The 23,074-nt window shown below is 42.1% G+C and overlaps 1 protein-coding gene across 2 annotated transcripts in view; it reads left to right on the top strand.

Annotated features, from left to right (window-relative positions):
* PIK3R3 (phosphoinositide-3-kinase regulatory subunit 3) overlaps window positions 1-21,751 on the top strand; it is an 83,736-nt gene extending 61,985 nt beyond the window's left edge. For both annotated transcript variants that reach the window (XM_052801266.1, XM_052801267.1), the window contains 9 exons: window positions 3,503-3,614; window positions 5,967-6,065; window positions 7,510-7,690; window positions 8,537-8,662; window positions 9,431-9,573; window positions 11,309-11,485; window positions 12,319-12,393; window positions 12,757-12,927; window positions 14,376-21,751. In XM_052801266.1, coding sequence (XP_052657226.1) covers window positions 3,503-3,614; window positions 5,967-6,065; window positions 7,510-7,690; window positions 8,537-8,662; window positions 9,431-9,573; window positions 11,309-11,485; window positions 12,319-12,393; window positions 12,757-12,927; window positions 14,376-14,577 — 1,286 coding nt within the window. In that variant the 3' untranslated portion in view covers window positions 14,578-21,751. The remainder of the gene's footprint in view (window positions 1-3,502; window positions 3,615-5,966; window positions 6,066-7,509; window positions 7,691-8,536; window positions 8,663-9,430; window positions 9,574-11,308; window positions 11,486-12,318; window positions 12,394-12,756; window positions 12,928-14,375) is intronic.
* Window positions 21,752-23,074: the final 1,323 nt, after the last annotated feature.

Below are 23,074 nucleotides of genomic sequence, written 5' to 3'. Positions count from 1 at the left end.
TTGAGATAAAGTAAAATTGTACCTGTGGCTAGATCAGAATTGGACCCAGTGACATGGAAACATGCCTGCTCTTGAAAGCATTTCTGTTGACTTCAAGCCAGCCTTATTTTACTTTACTTGCAGGATTTTAGCTACTTAGCATCAAGGAAGGTATATAAAACTGGATTTTTTTAAATTTAAATCAAAATCTGTAGACCCTTTAAGGCTCTCTGTAGCTTCTCATAGAAACATCACAGGATTTCTCCTAGCAGGGTGGTTAGTACTGTCTAGGTACTAGTAAAAACTAGTTTAGGATGCCTCTTATAGCAACCCACTGGGCCAGTGTTATAAGAGCAGCAGTAGGGCGGATGCTGCTCTATTACAGTAGACTTGCTGTGCTATTAGAAAACATTCCCCTCGTGTCATCACAGGTTCTCGGCTGTGGGGTTTAAACTACCTTTGTGCTCGGTTCTCCATTTGTACAGACTGCAGTCATATCAGGCTGAGAGGGTAGCCAAGAAATGCTGAAATGGATGGGCATGTTAGTCTACTGGGTAAAGGAATAGCAAGGGCCTGGTTCTGTCTCCAACACAGGGGAAAATCTATTATGACTCAAAGAGCTCAAAGTATTGAAAGTAAAGAATTAGATCCATAGCTCTCTGGAAACAGGATCCACCCTTGCAAATACTTTTGTATTTTTAAAATGTGCAAGCTATTAAAAAGCTTTTTTCAAAAGTCTATTGTGAGAAAGACTGGCTTCCATGAGTCAGGTTTTACAGGAACTGGTCCAAGCCTTATTCTTCTCCCTGGAAGAATTTCCTTCCAATTTTCTTACGCATAATGAAGTTCTGCAGACAACCCCCAATAGTGAGAAGTGATACCTACCTATTAAGGGAAAGAAGGAAAAACCTGCACCTGTAGTAAGGACCCTTGGTGTAATGTCTAGTGCTCTGTGTCCATATGGCAAACTCCTGTTCCTTACCTCTCTGGTGTTTGTTAGTTTGCTTTTCTGTGCCCAGTGCTCTGGACTGAGCCCTAACAGAGCTGCTAAATAATTCCACAGTATATAAAGGAGCAAGACTTAATCCTACAGGGAGGGCTAGAGAAGTATTCAAGTACTCTAGAGAATACTTGAAAGCCTCTTCTGGAAAGCCCCTATTACCAGTGTAAAACAGGCTTTTACACTGTAAAATATCTTGACGTTTTTGATATGTCCCAAGCCTTAACTTGCAAGACCCAGTGAAATAATTGCTGGTGCTGGTGTAGTTTTCTAAGAATTCTCCATGCTGTTTTATGTTTTTTACATGAAACTCCGTGCGCTTGTTGATGACTCAATCTACAAAAGATTCTGGACTAGATAGAACATCTACAGGTTTTCTGTACTCAGATTTACTGCCATGTGCAGACACTGATGAGACTCAGAACTGCTACGTCTGTCCTGTCGCTTGCTTAGAGTATGTAGGGTAGCACAGCCCAGATGTGAGGTGGGAGGACCTGAAGACGTTTTCTAATTCAGGAACTTTGAATGGGGGAGATGGAACAGCATAGGGCACAGTAAATACAATTGACTCTACGGGCTTAGCCTGGATGTATGCTCCTCTGACCCTGCAAAAATAGGATGGGGCTGGGAGCTTAAAGCAAAGTAGCGTTAGAACTGTGTCTTACTCTCAATGGTGCTTTGTACAAATACCTACGTGCTATACAAACAACTGTAGTAGTTGAGCTAGGAATAATCGAAGCCTCCTAACCAGGAAGCTACTTCACTGAATCCAAAGGTTTTCACCTTCCTTTTATAACAAGACCTGTTATTGCCTCACTAGGTATGTGCACACCTGAAAGTTCCCAGCTCACCCCATAAAAAGAACCTGTATGCTATGGTTTAATGCTCAGTCCCGCAGAATGAATGCTGCTATCTGAAATCAGGTGTTTGGTCAGCAACCCCAGGGTGCAAACGTCTGGGTCAAGGTTCAGATTTAGTTTAGATTGGCTCGATTAAAGTATCTACTGGTTTGTCTGAGAACAGTGAAGTTACTGTGTTGGATATTCAACATGAAATGGTATTTGGAACTGCAGTTGGAACACTGTTTCCTCTTCTTTAATGTGGGAGGTGTGGCTCGGAGGTGAGCAGAGGGATGGTGCCAAGTAGCACACCTCTCAGCGTTAAGCCATTCCACACTGGAGCTAGAGATCAAAATCTTCTTTCTGCTCCCTTTATTTGTATTTCTGCTTGTACACTGGGATCGTGTGTGTCTGAAAGATGGCTGTTGTCAGTGTGTCAGGCCTGCTGGCTGATGCTTGTGTAATCTGATGGCTAGGGCACAGGGCTGGGAGCACAGATGTTCAGGGTCTGACTTAAAAATGTGCTAGTAGCAAATCAATGTGTGTAGCTGCTTTCTTACTCTGAATTCAAATGTGACCTGTCCCTGTAAAACACTCTGTCTCATGAAATGCCTGAAAATGCTCAGTTTCAGTGATAGTGTTCTTGATGAAGCGTTCAGACTCTGCAAAGCAGGGGAGAGCACTCAAGACATCTTTCTCGAAGAAAATAGTGTAATGCATTTCTGCTGACAGACGAGTCTCTACAATACATGAGCATGCCTGTGGCTGCTGAATTACTCCTGATATAGGGCTTACGTTCAAGACCATGATAAAGTTGTTTGAGCAAAAACTGACCAAATAGAAAGAGCTTCAGTGTGTTGTATGCCCTTACATTGTGTAACCTGTTTTGAGAACAGAAGTAAAAGCCTGTTTGCCTTGAATTCGGAATAGGGGAATTATGGGCAGGTATGCACTAGGCCTACAGATGTGCAGTTCTGCCTGTCTTTTGGGGATTTGTAGCATCCCCTTTCCTGTGGTAAACACTTCAGCTATATAAAGTGGTGCAGGCACTCTAATAATGACCTAATGTCCCCTCTCCCCTTTCTTTATCACCTCATGTCCTGTAGTATTCAGAGTCACAGCTTTTGTTCCTAACAGGAGCCTAAATGACAAATCTAGTATGAAACATGAACCTTGGGCCTATGATGGATATACCACTGCCCAGCTACCAATTCTCTCACTAGCAGCGTTTTTCCCTCTGAAGAGTCCACCTGTTTGCTCTTACAGGTTGGCATAAGGACTGGTGACGCCTAAGCAACTGGAGTTTTTCCATCGTGGTGCACAGGGCTCTCCAGGCTGTGGCTTTCAAACACAATACCCCTTTGTAACTTGTGTGGCGGTTTAGGCGGTGATTGCCCTTGTATGCCTGAGCCAGTCTTCCTTTTAACAAAAACTCATGTTTCCTCATACTCTTTCCCTTTCCCCTCCCTCAAGCCCATATTTGGTTTGAGTACTAGGAAATCTGGGATCACAGTGCAGCTGTTGACTTCAAAATTCTTTAAAAATTACAGATTCCATTTACTTTGAGAGAGCTTGAAATCCAAGATGCACATTTTTCTCTCACTTTTTCACTGTCATGTTTCATTAACAGTTAAGTGATTATTTTTCCCTGTTTACCTTTCTTTAATCTGTTCTTCATTTTCAGCTCTTCCTCCAAAGCCCCCCAAACCAATGACTCCAGGCAATACTAATGGAATAAAGGACAATTCCAGTTTCTCTCTGCAGGAAGCAGAGTGGTACTGGGGTGACATCTCAAGGTAAGCAATATTACTAAAATATATTAACTAAAATATATTAATATATGTTATTAAAAATAGAATAAGCCTGTTAGAATTCAAGAGAAAAAGAACATGCCTATTTGAGGCATCATTTTATAGGGGGGAAATGCTTCAGGACTATACTTGGCGAAGCACCTAAATGAAAGTATTCAACTGGATTCAGGACTTGCGTTTAAGTTGTTACTGTTCTGGTGCAGATAGTGCCAGTCTTGGTGACAGTTATTTTGGGTTTCTAAATTTCTCTAGTTACACAAAGTCTTTAAGAAAGAGAAAATTATTTCGTTCAAAAGAAAAGTACTTCTGAATGTGCTAGCTAATAAGGTTTTGTAAGCATACAGTGCTGGAATGCATGCAGTTCAGCAAAATTTCAGTAGGAGGCTTGCTCAGAATAAAAGTTGCATTCTTATTTTTGATTTCTTTAACATTTGGTTAAAATTGCATCTGTATTAATTTGTATAACATGGTGCTATAAAAATAGCTCTTACGAATGCTAACTATCACGAGCTATACTGAGCAGATGATACAGACACATACCAAATAAATTAAGTTTTACCTCTTAAGGAAACCCTTTTCTATGCACTTGAGAAAATAGATGTCTTGGGTTAGGTTCAGAAAAGGAAGTACCAGTTTTATATACTTAATTGCATAAAAGAACTGAAGTGTCCAGTCATCTCTTTCCCTCTTAGGGCACTTCTGAAGAGTCTAGAATTTGGAACTGTAAGGGGAGACATGAGCACGCTGGGAGTGTGATAAGGAATTGCTCAAACTTGTGCAGATAATACTCTGAAACACTTTGTCAGATAAAGGCAAGAAGAGTGTGTTTGCCACAGTAGTTCACTGAAGTTCTGAGAAGGGAAATAAAGTTTTCATATCTTTATTGTACCACCCTTATCTTTACAAAGCAAACCCGCATAGATCTTGCTTTTGAAGGGCCTTGGCAGTGATATTTTTCTGTTAATTCTAAATCAAAGCAGAGTGGCAAAACCTCATCACAAAACCCACTAGGCAGGGTTTGTTTAAAGCTGCTCGATACTGGTATCAGTTTATTGACTGTGGATTTGTTCCTCAAGTAACAGTGCATGTGATGGCAGGAGCTAATGCAGTACAAATCACAGTGGCGTGGCTTTATTAGATTAAAATGTGATACACACGCATGTAAAGATGGAATTGTTTATGACCCTAATTTGACAGCCAGCAGGTACAGACTACATCGGGCTCTCAGGGCAGGAGCCATGTTCTTCAGTCAAGAACTTGCGCTGAAAATTTTGTCGCTAGCTCCAGGGTGCAACTTGCAGGCATAAGCCCAAGCCCTTAGATCATATCTATCCATTCAGAAAGAAGGCCATTTGAGTTAACTGGGTCCAATCTGTAAAATGTTCTGAGAGGAGTAAGCGGATATGCACATGATACTTAATAGGAGTCAGTTTTACTAACAGAATGGTTTTCAGGTAGCTAAATCAAAACTGAGGCTATTTTTATAAGAACACTTTTGTTCCTTAGTATTTGAACAAAAAAGCTGCTGTTGATTTTTCTTTGTAAGATTCAAGTAGGCTTCCTACCTCACTTAGATAATGTTGAGGCTACCTGATAAACTTTAGTTTCCGAATGATTGTATTAAAAAGTGCTTAGTGGTTCTAAGAACCTGTGCGGGAGCTGCTGTAAAATGAGATATGTAATCTAGGTGAAATGGTCAAACCTGGCAAGACACTTAACTCTTCAGCTGAAATAATTTTTGTAATGCTTACAGGTATTCACTTTCACTAGAAGATTTCTTGATTTAGCTTGAAGCACTGGACTGAGTATCCTTGTGCTTCAGTTGTAAAGAAGGAAAAGTTGCACTGAAGCTAGCAAGGTTGTAGTGGTTTAAAACTGCTGTAAATAAGATCAGAGTTAAGCCAATAATGAGTCTCTTGAGACTAAAACTGTGCTAACTCCAGACACCGCTGAGCTATGATGCTAGAGACCATTTCTTAAGAGGTCAGGACTGGCTTCTCAAAGGGCACCTGTTTCCAGTGTGGACTTTAAAACCTGAGCAGATTACAGGGAAAGGTTGTGAACTCTGAGACACAGCTGCTACTGTTGCTTAAACAGAGACTTCTTCCTAAGTGGCAGTTGACTGCAGCTGCTACCTTTTGGTATAACTACACAAGTTCAGACTTGCTTTAGATGGCCTAAAAGACTGGAGAGCCTGAGTGTGAAAGAAGATTGCCTGATATTTTGAAGATTGAACTCCTTACGCATGCTGGTGTTACTGGCTCCAATACTGATACCTGTGGCAAAGATGATCATATCCTTAACACTTCTAATTTTGCCTTCCTTTCCATTCTCCAGGGAAGAAGTAAATGACAAACTACGAGACATGCCAGATGGAACATTCCTGGTGCGTGATGCATCAACCAAGATGCAGGGGGACTACACTCTGACATTACGGTAAGCATTGAGCAGTTGTAGTCCACATAGTAAAACCCTGAGTAGCTAGTTGCTGTACTAGTGACAGCAGTGGCTGTGTAAAGCTGACATGGCTCAATTTGAGAGATGTTCCCAAAGGTACTGCAGATCACAGAATGAGCAAATAAATAGCCAGGTCTGATAGTTGGTTCTGTTCTGTGCATTGAATCCTGTCCCTCACTAAACACTACTGTAAGGATCTCTGTGTAGATTAGATGGGACTCAGGGAGGAGAGCCACTCAGTAGTGCTTCATAGTTTCAGAACTGCTAAGGTAAAAGGTATTTATAAACTAGGGCTTTGATTAATGGGAGTGTGTTGAATATCTCGTCAGCATGCAGCTCTGGAGAATTGAACAGAGTGTCTTTGTAAAAAGAGTATCTTGTGCTTTCTGATCTAAAGTTTAGGAAATATTGAACTAGAGCCATGTTCCTTTCTTCATTAAAATTGTCTGCAAGTGGCAGACTTCCCAGAGCTGCCCCAGCCCTGTCTGCTGCAGTTAGGCAGCAGACCTCATGTGACTAGCTGCTGGTGCCTTGCCCAGCCTGTCCAGCTGCTTGCCTCTGCCAGGCTCCCAAGATTAGTTGTTAGAGGCAAACAGGCAAGGCACATAAGCCACTGCCTCTTTAGCACACCTTTGGGAGTTACTATGATATGGTAGATATTTGATCTTGTCATGAAATTCTGTTGTCTTAATGGCAGGTTTGACCCCAAGGATGTAGTTTAAATTCTGCTTTGACTTCTGCCTTGAAGTTCATGGTTTGTGCACTAAGGTTTGGCATGATTTGGTTATTTTGCTGAACGCAGTTGTCATTAGGAACCAAAATTGAGAGTACAGGAAGGACAGGATATTGTCTAAACAGTCTGTTGGTGAAAAAAGGAAGAAATGAGCACTATGTTTGTGGAAACCGCTAGAATGTGTAAATCTGGATAATGTCCTAAACTTACAACCATCTTGTAATCCTCAAAGGATTTTGTTTAGGTTCATGTATCCTGTGTTAGCACTCATAACTCAAAAGACTTGTTAATCACTGTATAAATGTGTAGTGGGTTGTATACTATTAGTGACCCCAAATTGTGGGTTTGGGTTTTCGTATGGCTCCTTTATTCAGCCTTCAGCATCCTCCTTTTCCCTTGCAAAACTTCTGGCAAATCTAGGTCTTAAATACCATAAGCTGGCTCCAGAATGAACACATAGGAAGAGATTTACTTTAGGCTTTGCTCCTGTTCAAATATATCTGATAATTCTGTGTGTATTGACTCTTAAACTACCTAATATCTGTTAGTATGTAAAGAATCACTATGAAGGTGTACAGTGTCAAAGCCGCTTGCCCAGGAATTTCACTGGTGTCTTTGTTAGCAGCCTTAGTGTTGAAGAGGGATAGGAGGTACACAGTAAAACCTCTAAATGACTGTATCACTTTACAGGAAGGGTGGCAACAATAAACTGATAAAGATCTATCATCGGGATGGAAAATATGGCTTTTCTGATCCACTAACGTTTAACTCAGTCGTGGAACTCATTAACCACTACCGCAATGAGTCTCTTGCTCAGTATAATCCGAAGCTTGATGTGAAGTTGATGTATCCAGTGTCCCGGTACCAGCAGGTAAGATCTTCATTGGACCCCAATAGCTAACAGTGCAGACAAGAAGGAAATGGCAAATGTGTATATAATTTTGTTTTCTCTATGTGAAGCCGGATTTTTTTTTTTAAAACTGGAAAAAAAAAGTGAGTTTTCACATTTGACCTTGCTTTGCTCATACTAATGGATATTCCAAATTGACTAGCCATCTAAGTTTTTTCATTTTATCAAGTTCCCAGTCTCCATCTGAGCAGTCCAATAGAGAAGTGAAACCCTGACATGCAGCAGACTTTAACCTCTGAGAAGCCTTCCCCCCCCCCCCCCCCCCCCCCGACCCTTGTGGACCCACAGGGCACTGTTACAGACAGTGTTGCCCTTGAAGCACATATGAGCCATGCAGCTGCGTAGCTGTGCGTAGCCATCTAAATTTTTCAAGAATATTTTTTTAAAGTTTTATTCAGTAGCCTGAGACACTGTCCTGCATTAAGGAAAAAACTGCAGAGCTTTTTGGAAAAAAAATACTGTGATCTTTAACTTCAGATTCTGAGCAATTCACTTCCTCCTTTCTCCAATAGGGGATAGCAATCCTAGACTGAAGCTGTAGTGTGTTTTTTGGAAGCTTAGTATTTTGGCATAGTTCTTGGTGTCCCATAGTTCCAGTTCCTACTGTCTGAACTGTGGGACTTACTGCATGGAGGAAGGGGGATTTAGATACAGTGTTTGTGTTCTGTTCTGTAGAAACCTGATAATAAAAATCATGCTAATAGCTGTAAAATGCAAATGTGCACAAGTGTATTCATTTAACCTAAACAAATACTCTTAAGGAAAAGCTGCTTTGCTTGAAGACTTAATAGCTTTTTGTATGTACAGGATCAGTTGGTGAAAGAAGACAATATAGATGCAGTAGGTAAAAAGCTTCAAGAATACCATGCTCAGTATCAGGAAAAGAGTAAAGAGTACGACAAATTGTATGAAGAATATACCAGAACATCACAGGTTGGTTCTACTTTAGCTATGTGTAGACTACGTTTCTTGTTGTTTAAAAAGTAAATTATTTTAACCTGTTATGGCTAATAAAGGCAGTCCCAGGTCAGAAAATACAAGGAAAAAAACCAGTAAATTGTGGAACAGAGCAAGGTGGTTTCAAAATTGATGGAAACATTGAATATTACTTGTTGCTGGTAGTCCTAGAGGTATGGTGTTAGAGCAAGGAAGAAAGAGGAGCTGAGCTTCCTAGTATAAGGTAGAGTGGTGGAGGCAGCCATCACCTACAAGCTTTGCACTGCAGACTTCTTCCTTGGCTGCTGAGTATTTCCAGCTGCTGTATGCTGCAGTGAGAATTGTAGAGGGGTTTGTCCAGGTTCTTTATAAGTCATGTTCAAATCAGGTACCAGATATTATGCATTAAGGAAGTGTGAATACAGTATTTGGACTGCTTCTCGTAAAATAAGATAGTTCATATATGGGGAGGATGTTTGCTGGCAGTCTTCCTGCAAACTAGGATGGAAAATATGACTAAAATATTTGAGGGGTTTGCAGCCTAATAGAGAGCATCATGTGGGGGAGGAGGGTAGACTTACAGGGAGTGAGTCTTCCCTGTACTGTCCTGACTCTACTCGGACATTTGACTAAATTTAAAATTGATTAATCACATTTTGACTTGAGGGGAGAACAGTTCTTCTCAGTCAATTTAGGGAACATAATCAAGTCTTGCATTGTCATCTGTATCATGAACAAATGATGAAGAACTCTTTCCTCACATAGGAAATTCAGATGAAGAGGACCGCAATTGAAGCATTTAATGAAACTATTAAGATATTTGAGGAACAGTGCCACTCACAAGAGCGATACAGCAAAGAATACATTGAGCGATTTCGCAGGGAGGGGAATGACAAAGAAATTGAACGGTAGGCTCTCAAGTTGTTTGCTTACAAGGAAGAACTAGTGTCCACATTGACACTCCCATGAAATTCTTTTGTATAATACTGCATCGTATAAAACACTTTGTAAACTCAGTATTTTGTCTGAACCTTCAGTAAAGCCCTCTTCTGTCAAGGAATTGCATTGTAGACAGAAGAGGTGGGAGATCTCTGGATTATTCTCTCTCTTAACTTCAGTAAATCGAGATACTGTGATGAGGACCAGGAAAGGATCAGGAAATAATAATTTTATTTGCTTATCCCACTTCTGTTTGGATTTGCTCAGAATATAATTCAGAAAAATCTTTTACTTGTAAACTGAAATGTACATAGATCTGGTAAATCTCATAGTCCATAGTCAGTTTTAGTCACTTTCAAAGAAGATCAGTATTTGATTGCCACTACTTGGTAGTGGATAGTCGTTGTCTAACAGAAATTCAGTAAGGGCCTCATTTGAAATTGCCCTTCTGTGAAGATACTAGCAGAAAAAGCTGTATCTGGGCCTTTGAAGAAATGCTAGGTATAATGCCTAACTTGACCCAGTGCTTTATGAATCACAGGAGGGTAACCTTAAGGAGATTTTTAGACTGAAAACAGTTACCTGTAACTATCTTATTATGCGGTTGTGGTGCTTCATTCTGACTAAAGATCAATTAACAGGGGAAATATGTAATTCTCCTGATTCGTACCGAACCTGCAAGCTAATCTTGAATGAAGAGACAGGCAGCGTTACTCCTGCTAGCTCTTGATCAGTAATTGAAGTCTGCATTTGAAATCTTGCTAGTACTGATACCTATGGTGGGATTGCATAATTGATATACCAAAAAGTGAATCTGACAGTGAAGGAGGGATCTGTTCTAGCTTACCCTCCTAGAGATAATTTGTTCTGGCATCTCTGCCAGAAGGAAATATATTAAGGTAAACTGAAGGTTCAAACTATGCAAAAGGGTGGTAGGCCTTCTGGCAAGAGGTCTTTTCTGGCACTCTGTTGTGGTTTAACCCCAGGCAGCAACTAAGCACCACAGAGCTGCTCACTCACTCCCCCCTGGTGGGACGGGGGAGAGAATCAAGAGTAAAAGTGAGAAAACTTATGGTTAAGATAAAGACAGTTTAATGAGTAAAGCAAAAGCTGTGCACACAAGCAAAGCAAACCAAAATTCATTCACCACTTCCCATTGGCAGGTAGGTGTTCAGCCATCTCCAGAAAAGCAGGGCTCCATCATGCGTAATGGTTACTCGGGAAGTCAAAACACCATAACTCTGAATGTTCTCCCCTTCCTTCTTCCCCCAGCTTTATATACTGAGCGTGACGTCATATGGTCTGGAATATCCCTTTGGTCAGTGGGGGTCAGCTGTCCCAGTTGTGTCCCCTCCCAGCTTCTTGCACACCCCCAGCCTACTCACTGGTGGGGTGTTGTGAGAGGCAGAAAGGGCCTTGACTCTGTGTAAGCACTGCTCAGCAATAATAAAAATATCTCAGCGCTGTTTGCAGCACAAATCCAAAACATAGCCCCATACTAGCTACTATGAAGAAAATTTTCTCTATCCCAGCCAAAACCAGCACACACTCTTACAGTAATTTTCATGTTAAGATGAGGTGGTCAAAGGGAGGAGCTGCTCTTAAGGTAGTTCTTGTGATACTCTTATATAAAGTGCTACTGGTAAGGTTCAGTCCTTCTAGACTGGTTTGACCTCACCTCTCAAATATTACACTTGTTTGCAGGATAATGATGAACTATGAAAAATTAAAATCACGCCTGGGTGAGATCCATGATAGTAAAATGCGCCTGGAACAAGATTTGAAGAAACAAGCTCTGGACAATAGGGAGACTGATAAGAAAATGAATAGTATCAAGCCTGACCTAATTCAGCTCCGCAAAATCAGAGATCAGTATCTCGTGTAAGTAAGCCTAACCTGTACCTCAGAATAGTGTCTCTGGTGAACCTGATTAATGACTGTTTCCGTCAGGATAATGGGAATTTAATTTTCTTTTCACAACCAAAGTTCTGTGAGTGCTAAAGTACTACATTCTGGCATGGGATGTCTGAGTAATTGGTTGGCCTCTTCATGACTTAATTACTTAAAGAGCCTGCCACAACTAGGTGCACATTCTGCAACTCCTGTAAATAAAACATTTAAGATAAATGAGTTATAAACAAAACCTGTGCCTGGTAATACAACAGAGGTTAGTACTTTTTGTGCTAGGTGCAGCAGATGTTGCTTGTACCCACCCTTCATTTCACTGACACCGCTGTTATCCAGTTCCTAATGTCCTTGGGCTGGGCTCAGTGCACTAGGATTGTGGCAGAAGACAGAGGGAAGCACACTGTCTGAGAAGGTGATGTTAGGATGTTAGAAGAAGCCGGTGGCAAGACCTATTTTGTTTTCCCGAGAGAAACAGACAGCTGTCACAATTTGTTTTCCACTTCCTTTCTGGACTGCACTGTGCAGAGGCAGTACCTCTTCCTCAGCTCAACCCTCTTCTTTCTCCATTTAAGAGGTTGCTTCATGTCTCCTTTTTGCTGTGTCCAGTAAAGGAGGGACCTCAGAAGATGATGCAAGGAAGCACTCTTATGGAATCTATGGTCTTTCTGTGGCTCTTGCTACTAGAGAACAAACTAAGCCCCAGACTGTTTCTTTGTGGAACCTTGTGTCTGAGCTTCAGCTTGCTCAGTAAGAAAACCCGTACATGTACTCTGAAGTAATGTATTAATGCTCTCTTCTTCTGGCAGATGGCTCAATCACAAAGGGGTGAGACAGAAGCGAATAAATGACTGGCTGGGGATCAAAAATGAAAATATTGATGAGTAAGTGTCATTATAAATACAATTTTCCTGAGAAGTGTTTTCTCTTGTGGGGTTTGGTAATATGAAACACCAGTTTCTCAGCAAAGGACTATAGAAAAAGGAAGGACTGCAGAAAAAGGGAGAAATTCTCTAGGGGAACTGTATGTCATGTGAGGCACCGATCCTGCTGAAGCATTTAGGATTAAACAAAGTTGAAACAGTTAAGTTCTAAGTTGAAGCCTTTAATATCTGTGCATTAGGAGCCTCACCTCCCAGTTTGGGTGTGTTCTGGTATTTCTTTGAATGATTTCTGCAAAAATAAATCACTGCCTATGAACTCCTTTTAACTTAACCAGTGGGTCAGTAATTTATCCTCTCTTTCAGCACGTACTTTGTGAATGAAGAAGATGAAAACCTGCCACATCATGATGAGAAAACTTGGTTTGTTGGGGATCTCAACCGTATCCAAGCAGAAGACTTGCTCTGTGGGAAACCTGATGGAGCATTTTTAATTCGAGAGAGTAGCAAGAAAGGATGTTATGCTTGTTCTGTGGTGTAAGTCTATTTTCCTTTTTGTTCTAACTACTCGATTCATAAATCTCTACCACAGCTCTTTATTTTGGAGAACAAAAGCCAGGCCTAGCCTAGGCCTACTCATTGGAATGTGTTGCATGTTTGCAGGAAGACTAGCATGGTAAAAGCTTTGTTGCAAAAATGTGCTTTGAATGCGCGATAACTGTAGTCCTAGCAGTCTCTTCAGTCACCACAGTAGCTAGTACAAAATTCTGGAGTATCCCAACTTGAAGCTCTACAGTCATAAGTAAATTAAGGCCAAATTCTCCCATATTATTCCCTGCCAAGGAATGCACGGGAAGAAGAAAAATGGGGCTGTAAAGCTTTAACGTCTTCCATTCTTGTTTTCAGACATGGCCAACTCTAGATGCTTTCTCTTGTATGTTTAAGACAATGGTGGTGCTTCAGAGGAGACATAACTTGGGAGCAATAGTTTTTATGACATTCACACAGCCTTGCATTGATTTCTTGTGTTTCACTTCATTTTATGCTGGTGTAATGGAGGTCAGAAATACTCTGATTCCATTATCTAAAATCCCCTTCAAGCTTGTTCTGGAGTGCAAAATGGCTTTCACTGATTTATTTCACATGAGGTTAATTGCTTCTGAAAGCAAGTCCAAGAAATTATTATGTGAAGGTGTATCACCTCAAGGTAACTGGAGATTGTAGTAACTGCTATGTTCAAGATACTGTTTGTCACAGTCACTGAAGTGATGGGTTCATCAGATACTTTTGCATGGTTGGTATTGTACTACAAGATAGCAAAGGGATGGCATAACGTAAGCTGTTCCTACGTGTGACTTGGATTGTAATAGGCTCCAGTACAGGGATTACATAATACTCAATCTTTCTGGCAGATAAGTTTTTCTAGCAGCTTTGGAAATACTGTGTTGCAGTAACTGCTTTGCCAAGTTAGGGACTCAGTCGCCATGACTTCAGATAATGAACCAACTTGAACCCATGCCATGTTGAACATTAAAAAAATGCATACTGAAGGTTAGTGCTGCATTTCATGAAATACTCTGTAGATCCTAAGAATTTGTGGGTTTTGGCTTCTTTGCTTAGTGGAAAGGTTTCCAGATAAGTTGAGCACAAAATCATAGCTGACTTCAGGTGCTTATCTTCTTGGTTAAGCTCTTGACTCTTTTTTTTTTCTTTTCCAAGAAACATTTGGAGAACAATGCAGTAGGGAATTGTACTGCTGGGATAGAAGAGGCCTCTTATGTGGATTATTATGCAAGAGTGTTTAATCACATGCCCTGAAGCACTGTTTCTTCACAGACTATATTAATCTCCTCAACTTGCATCTGCTGGGTCCTCCATTATGTAATTTAGTGACTGGCAGGATTGCTGCATTAGTTAATTGTTAATAGACTGTCACTTTGGGTTTGTCCTTTGATGTTAAACTCTCCTGGTTTCTTTCTTTGCAGAGCTGATGGAGAAGTGAAACACTGTGTGATCTACAGCACTCCAAGAGGTTACGGGTTTGCAGAACCGTATAACCTGTACAGCACACTTAAGGATTTGGTTCTTCATTACCAGCAGACATCCCTTGTCCAACACAATGATTCCCTAAATGTCAGGCTTGCCTATCCTGTCTACGCACAGATGCCCCCCTCTCTCTGCAGATAAATTTTGGGGAGGAGGAAAGTGTTGGCTATCTTGGATTCTTTTCTACAGTTTTTATTAGAACTTGGAGGGCATTCTTTCTCCTTAGACTGCTTGTTTTGCACAAGAAGTGATTCTGTGAATGTGAATCAAAAAGAGGCCTAGCAGCAACAAGACGACAACTTGGGTGTAGGTGTCCTGGTGCTACCTTAAAAGCTCAGCTGTGCTTTTACACTGATACTTTTGTTTCCTTATGAGGGGAATAAACTCAACACAATGCATATAAAAATACTGGAAGCAAAACATCGTTTTATGGAGATAATTTTTTGCCAGGCACCTTCAGTGGAACTTCTAATTGGATTTTGTTTTCTCTTGTTCTTGTAGAGACAATTTGAAGCCTCTGTTCGAGGCATCAGTAATGTCTTTCAGTCTTAAACTCCCAAGAAACTAGGGGGGAAACTACCACAGCAATTCTTCTCTGTTAATTTTAGCAGCTTCACTGCGATTCAGCCGAACTTCCAAAAGAGGGCTTGTCTTGAGGTAGCATGGAATTTGGTGAGAGAAGACCAAAGGAATTATGAGAAAGCTTCAGGTTTTTATTTAAATGGAAAAATGCTTGTAAAGAAAAGTTGCTTTATTTTTTTGTCAACAGTATAACAAAGTTTTGGTTTCAATGGCACTACAGGTCTTCACTTAAAGGAAACATTTATAACCAAATTGAACACACCAAAACTTTGTTTGTTGCTAGATTGAGCACTTATGGGGAAGGTTGCATTAGCATCTGCACATACTTTCTACACCAAAACTTGAAACAAATAAAAGGAAAAGCTAAACATTGTGTGGCTTCAAAACACTAAATTTGTCTGATCTGATGTAATTGCTCACCCTCCTCTTTCTTCACCCCCCTTCCTCCCATCTGTCAGCTTGGGATTCTGTTTTCAGTTTTTAATGATACTGTGCTTCAGAATGTAAACTAGAATGAAGCTTGCACTTGCCTGTTGCAGTTCTCTTGCTGAACAATGACAGACTCTTGTAATGCTTGATTTTGGTATAAAAGACGTAGGTGCAATCGAATGCTTCTGGATGGCTTATTGTACAAAATTCTTTCATGAGGTGTAGTCATTTCCAGTTGTACAGAAGTGAGCATGCTAATTATAGATCTCCTCTGATTTGTTCTTTGCAAGCTAGGTTCTGAGCTCTCGCACCACTGCAGCCAAGCAAGATTTTAGACTGGTATAATCTAAATTCCCTTGTAGTTATTTTGGACATGATGCAAAACACGGGAGGGGAAGAGAGCTGTACTCCTCAGTTACTGGATGTCTGGTACCATCCTTTGGCAAGGGCTGCTGTCAAATACTGGAGTGGGTAAGTCCTGGGCTTTGTCAAGTATAGCAATCATCCAATAAATCCCCTCTCTGGAAAGTATACAAAGCAGCTTATTTCCATTCCTTAAGCTTCTAAAGCGAAAAAGAGCTAAATTTGGCAAACTGAACCACTTGGCATCAAAGCACAACTGGCAAAGTAATTGTTCAGTGTGCAACCTTGAAAGTTACTCTTGTTCCTGTTACTGGAAGCAGTTCCCTTGCAATGCACCCATTGTGCAGGACAGGAAGCAGACAGTCATGCAGGTCTGAGAATGCTATAGACCTTTTTCTGACCCTGGGTCTTATTTCCTGTTCAAATGTGTTGGGTTTTTTTTTTCTGTAATGCCTGGGCAGTAGTGCCAGGCTTGTTGATGTTTAATGTTTACACTAGAAGTATTATTGAGATGAATGTCATGAATTTGCAAGCAGGGAAATGACAAGGCTGGAGCACTGACAGCCATTGCAGGAAGGGGTAGTGCAGTTGCCTGGCATGCCTGTGAGATGTTTTATTTTGCACTAATGACCCTGATGCATCCTAGGCACTTTCTAATCAGCCAAAGTGCAATCTTCAGGTCAAAGAATTCTGTAGATGCCGCTTTTCTAACTAAATGAAACATTACAAACCTTAACCAAAACTGGGTGAGAGGAGAAGATTCATGCAAGTTGCTATGTCAAAGTGACCCCCATCTGCTCGTGTGTCCCTTCTCTCCCACTTTCCCAAGAAAAGGAAAAACGAGATGTAGCCTTTGCTCTTGGTGAAAATCTGGAATGGATTCCTCAGTGGTATGTGGACATGGAAATTTTTCTTTTTAAAGAAACTTGCCCTACCTCTTGGATAATTTGCAGTTCTAATCTGGTAGCTGTAAAGCCGTCATTCTCACACCTCTTGTGCATCTAGCATTCCCTTGGTGCTGGGCTGAGTCCAAATGCCTGATGAGAGAAATCGGTTCAAAGGCACAAATGATAGCCAGGTGCCTCATGCCTGTGGAAAAACCTGTGCGAGAGGAGTGTCTGACTGTTTTCTTTGCCTTTGCAATCTTGCTGGGCTCTCCTCTTATAATGTTAACGTTTGAGGCTGATGGGGCATGTATTTCTGATCCCTGTTTTTGTGACAGGGACAACCTGGCTGAAGTTTCACATCTGCCCATTTTTTAGATAGGGCTTGGTTTTTGTTTTAAACAAGCAGAGGTCTACTTTCAGGCTCATAAATCCTGGCACACCCTCACAGTACTGACAGCAGCGGGATAGCAAAGCGGGACTGTCTGAAGTCTCCCTGTAGTGGAATCTGACTGATCCTGTGAGGTCTTGGTCCAGGCTCTGGCCCCGGCTCTGCCAAGGTAAATACAGTGTAATTCCACTGGCGTCTGTGAAGGTAGCTTGGCTTTATAGTGGTGTGAGTAAGTTGGGATTCTGGCCCCTCACTCTCTGAGATCCCTTTGCAGATCACAGGTGATGTATTTGCTGTGAATGATGCACTCGGAACCAATAAGCCATCCTGAATCATTCTTTGAAATTCTGTTTTGCCCAAACCTTCAGATCAGGGCTATGGGCAGACTAAGCCCATATTCCTTGTATTTGGCTCCATTATCCTCAGCAGTCTCTGTAGGCTGTGTTTTGCCGCTGTATCTCTCTGTGTTTGGTTTAGGCACCTGAGTCCCAGCTGCCACGATTGCTCCCCTTTGACTCTCATGAGCCATTGCACAGATGCTTTTTGCATCTGTTTTGCACTCGTAGGGCAAATGAAAATGGGTATAAAACCGACTGACATGTGTAGCTGGTCTGATCCATGGGGCAGGGGCTTGGTCCTGCTGCGCTCATTGTGCTTGGCCTAATTCTGTTTGCTTAGTAGCATTGGAGGTGTGAGAACCCACAGCTTCCAGGAGCTGTTCTACACTTGCATCACTGAGAAATCAGAAATGGGCCTGTGAGGTGCAGGATTACACCCTAGTTTGAAAAGCAGCTGTTAAGCCTAGAACAAATACAGGAAATGTGAACATAAAGGCAAAACAAAGGACCTCCAGTTCTTTTAAAAAAGTGAGATGTGAGAAGGTTTTGGTTTCAAGAGTCAAAACATCAGGAGGAAAGGGGGAAATAGTCTCACTGTTGTAGCAGCTGTCTGTTAGCGGACTGCAGTTAGAGGAGTACTGATCTCATTGACGCATATTGTATTAAATATATATGTAGAGTTAAATTAATAACTTTGCACAGTGTTAAATGGGGGTGGAGGGGATGTTGAAACTTGAATATGCAGTTTCTTCTAATTTGTTTTGAAGTATATTTGCAGGGATCAGGGGTGATTCAGTATTTTGTATTTGTATGGATGGAAATCAGGTCTACTTCCACAGTTGCCATTCACCCCATTGTGTCAGCCACGAGTGCCATGTTTTTGAAGTTAGTCAGTTGTAAATCTTTTCCCAATAGTTTCTTTATTCATTACAAGTAATCTTAGAATGGGAAGAACCAACCTAGAAACAGAGGGATGTCCCGACAGACGCTTCACTAGTATATGAAGCAGTAATACGTGATTGGCCACCTTCTGGTACTGGAGTGCTCTAGATTTGAGGGTTGTATTTAGGTTTGTTTGGTTTTTTATAATTCTCATCAGCAGTGGATTAGGTTGCTGCTTTGCGCTGTTGGTAGTTGCAGTCTAGAGTTATATCCACTACAGCCCTCTGTCTTATGCCAAAAATAAAATGCTCTTTCCACACTGTTCTCTCTTGATGTGGCAGATGGTCAAGAAGTTTTCCATTTAATGTGATGGGCCTGATTCTTTTCTCACTGACACTAGTGTAAGCAAGACTTCCACAACCGAAAGCCATTCCCAGAAAAAGAGCTTGTATTTAATCATACCTGAATTCAAGTCACAGCGGGGCAAAAATCAAAGTTTGTCATTCACAAAGCCAGGCAACTGTAATGGGGACTGTGGAAATGAATGTTGACACTTAGTGCTGTTTTGGGGAGGACAGGGGAAGGAGGAGGGTCTTTGTTGCCCCAAATCCTGGGCTCTCTGCAGGCTTGGGTGGCACCATGTCTGTAACTGAACGCTGTGGCTGTTTAAAACAGCAGAATTGCTATAGGAGTGTCACACCTTAAGTTTGGAAAAGCCCCTTATTTGGTACTTGAACAATCTTGCTTCTGTTTTTGAATGTCTGTTTGGTTTTTTTTTTTTTTGTTACACTAACAGGGAATAAAAATCTGAAATGTTAGTGAGTCTTGTATGCTTGCTGCATTGTGCAGACATGAAACAGGTACTGCTTGTGGATCAGGAGGGGTAAGAGGTTAAAAATGCAGTTTTAAAAAGCACTATGATGGGTTGGGGGTTGTTTTGTTTAGATCATGTTTAAAATCAGGGGTTTTTACATGTAGTTTCCTTATGTTGATTTGCAACCTCTGCTTTTCGAACAGCAAAATCAAAATAACATTCCTGAAGAACAAAGATGCTGTGAGGGGAGGGGACTTAGGCTTGCTCAAATTCAGCAGTCAAAGCAAATAGCTTTAATGAAGAGGAGGAGTCAGCATCCCAAAGCATCCCTCTGGTTGTAGTTTGATGAAGCAGTAGACAGACCATGAAGTAGGACCTCTGCCTTGAACCACGAAAGAAAGAGATGCCAGAGCAGACCCTTCCCTTTGGAATAATAGGTTGTACTCTCCTTAACTGTGCGTGCAAGGAGATAGTTAGGAAATTAATAGAAGTCCTTAAGGAATTGCTCCTCTTTCTGTATTGGAAGGGAACTTGTATTGCTGATCCCCTCGTTTCTCTTAGCATAACCTGTGCAACCAGGAGAAGGGAACCAAGTTACTAGCCCAATTAAGTGCGGGCTTGTTCATGAAGCCGCTCGGCTAGTTAAGTTCTGCGTGAGGAGTTGCTTTGGATGGGGTTAGATGAAGTTTGTCCAACATTTTTGTGAATCTTGCATTCTGTGGGCAGAAATACTTTCCACTGAATGGGAAGGGAAAAAAAAAAATCTCTCTTGAAACCTTTTCAACTCCTTCCTGTTTGTTCACAGGGGCATATAGGGAGCTTTAGCTTGTTAACTGTTTAGATGATGACAGTGCTTGAAGTGCTGGTCTTTGGGGCTGGCTCCATACAATTAATGCAGAATTTGCATTTTTTTAATTGCTGTTGGCATAGACTCACCATATTTTATGACTAGACTCACCATTTCTTCTAAAATTTGCCTTTAAAAAAATGTGGTATGAGCTTCAGAGGCAAAAAAAGTAGAGAATGGGCCCTTATTGACAGAAGAAACACCTCGTTGATCAACCTGTATTAGAGAAAGCAGCTTTAATTTGATGCCCCCCGTCCACCACCTTCCCTTGGGATTGCTTCTGTGAGATCGGCGTTGGCAAACGAGGGGGGGATATTTCCCCCTGTATTCAGCAGCGCTGTACCCACGTGCTTTCCAAGTGCTCATAGAAGGGGCTCGGGATCATTTGGAAAAATGATTGCATCCAAAGACACAAAAGTCTCCAAGGGTGAATATCACCCCTGGCATCAGTCTCGTTGCTTCAGGGGAGTTGTAGGATGCTGGGGCCGGCCGTGAGCTGCCCCTGGGTCTCCGTCGGTTGCGGTGGGGGTTCGTGTTCAGTCGGCTGGTTGGGGTTTTGGTCTGTTTTGTTTTTGTGAGTGACTTCTACATCCAGCAAAGATATGTTTGACAAAACCTGTTAATTTTGTATATCTGGCTGTTTATTGCACCATGGGATTGTAATGGTCTGCATCATGTGTGTGTGCGTGCGTGTGTGTGTATATGTACTGTATGTATATAGGTATATGTAAAATATATTCACGTATACATTTATATGCATTAGCTGTAAGTGGCACTGCCCCTTAAAAATAAAACAAAATTCACTGTTAGCACATTCTGCCATGTGTTTAGGCAGAATTGGGTTTGTTTTTGTCAAATGAAAAGGAGTTTATTGTGTTCATCTTGCATATGTGCTTCTGAAATGCTGAACTCTGGATTTCCTTGGGGGGTTACTACTTCATTTGTAAACCAAATTGAATTGGAGTGTTATTTACTCTGGGACAAAGCATTCAACTTTGTTCCAAGCAAAGGTTTAGCAAAAGAAACCTTCTTGCTCTTCTGCAAGATGCAGTGAACGTTTGCACGTTTCAGTAGACCCCCAGACCCCCTGTCCAGAGCTGATGTGCAATGGGTGATGTTGGTACGTGTCCCTTTGTGAGTGGACTCTTTGTATAAGGTGTGGTTCAATGTAAAGCATGAGTGGGTGTTTGATCTTGTATCGAGGGCTGAAATAACAGCACACTCCTTTGTACAACCTTTGCATTAATGTTTCTGCTTTTCTTTGACTTCTATTTTCTTTAAGGGAAACTGCATCTGTTAAGAACCTGCTTCTCCAGAAGCTATCGAATTATTTTGTTTTCCAGATGAATTCCAGCATGTAACTTTGGTACTCTTGTTTGTTATTTGTGTAAAACCTGTTCTTCTGTCGTTTATGGTGTAGTCGGGGGGGGGGGGGGGGGGGGGGAGAAAAAAAAAAAAAGGAATTCATGTAGTTTAACTTTTAAAGAAAAGAAACAAACTGCTTCATAAGGAAACCAATTGTATGTTAGTGTTTTCAGACAAGTCATCCTGTAGTTTCTAGCTCAGTAATGCAACACTGTACTTGTCACCAGGTGTGTTACAATTTCGCTGTACTTTCTTTTACTAGATGGTTGGGCTTTTAAATCCCAGACACTAAGCATCCTGGGCCTACTTGCTCTAGATCAAAAAAATGCAATAAAAAAGTTGCAATAAAGCACATTGACATGTAATGTTTTAGAAGGATGTACTGACAGCTGTTTCTAATAAATTCAGAACTGCAGCGTGGTCGGGCTGTCATGGTGTTAGCTGTGTTTGTGTCTCCCAGCCGAGGCCATGAGCATCATCTTTAACAGAGACTTTAAAAAAAAGACTCACAGATGTCCAGTTCACTCTTGGCTGGAGCTGAAGCAGCCGGGCCCCAAAACCCTTTTGGGGCAGAGACAAGGGAGGAATACACGTAGCACATGTGCGCTCCTTAACGGAGCTTTTCCTCTGTTCCTTTCACAGCGTCTTTAGAGAGAGCAGGAGCCATCAGCAATGTTCTTGCATGCCTCGTTGATTCCTCTGCCCGTGTTTGGTAATGCCGCTTGTGGTGCTGGGGGGAGAGGGTGGCTGCAGCCTTCCAAAAGACCCAGCTCGGCTGGATCCATTCGCTTAGATCCTTAATTTCAAGGGAGATTGGGAAATCACCATTTGGTTTCCCAGTTCCTTCATGAGCACCAGCCACTGGGGCCACTGAAACATCAGTGAGTTTGTGGGTGGTGTTGCCAATCCTCTTCCATTTCAACTGCAGGTGTAGCAGGAGGGTCCCAGCATGCTCGTGGTGCAGCAGCAGTGGTGTTTGGCCGAGCTCCAGCCACTGCAATGACACAGCCCCTCGCCCACAGCCCCAGGATTTACTGTACCAGGCTGTGACTGCACAGCCCACTGGCAGCCGTGGGGGCTCGGCAGGGTTACTGCTGCAGGCACCTCTCCATATGCATGTTTTACATTTTCCATTCGAGGTCTCAGGAGCTGCTGGGGAGAAGTCCAAGTCGCATGGGGCAGCCTGAGGGTGGCCAGCCAAAGGGCTTGGGCAAGCTTGAGGACTGGCAAGGGCAATCCTGGGGGAGCTTCACCCCTCAAACTTGGGAGTTGGATGGAATGCCACAGCAGCATCCTCGGAACATTAGGGCAGGGGCAGAACTGGTCTGTGTGTGGCTCGGCTGGCCAGGGTTGCAAACTGCTCAGTGTTTTTGCAACCCGATGAGTCGACGTTCTTGCAGACTGCTGAGCAACGATTTTCCAACTTGCTGAGTCGACCATTAAAAAAAAATATGCTGCACCAGCATTTTTCACATTGCCGAGTAAGCCTTTTCAGCTGCTGAGTCAGCATTCCCTCCATCGCATGAGCCACGGGCCCCTTCGTCAGCAGGCAGGGAGCACCGAAAGGGGCAGAAAAGCCCCTGGTCATGGTGCAGAGGAGCGGGAAGCACCTGCATGGACTCTGAGGGCTCGCTTGAGCATCTGTCTTTACACCCAGCAAGGAGGACGCCCCATGTTAAAGCACCCTGAGGTCGGGTCCCCTCTGCCTGCTGTGTGCTCTCCGCTGCCAGCAGTCCTGCCTGC

Source organism: Harpia harpyja, chromosome 11 (assembly GCF_026419915.1).
Source record: "Harpia harpyja isolate bHarHar1 chromosome 11, bHarHar1 primary haplotype, whole genome shotgun sequence".
NCBI lineage: Eukaryota > Metazoa > Chordata > Aves > Accipitriformes > Accipitridae > Harpia > Harpia harpyja.
This window is presented reverse-complemented; position numbering and strand designations above follow the sequence as displayed.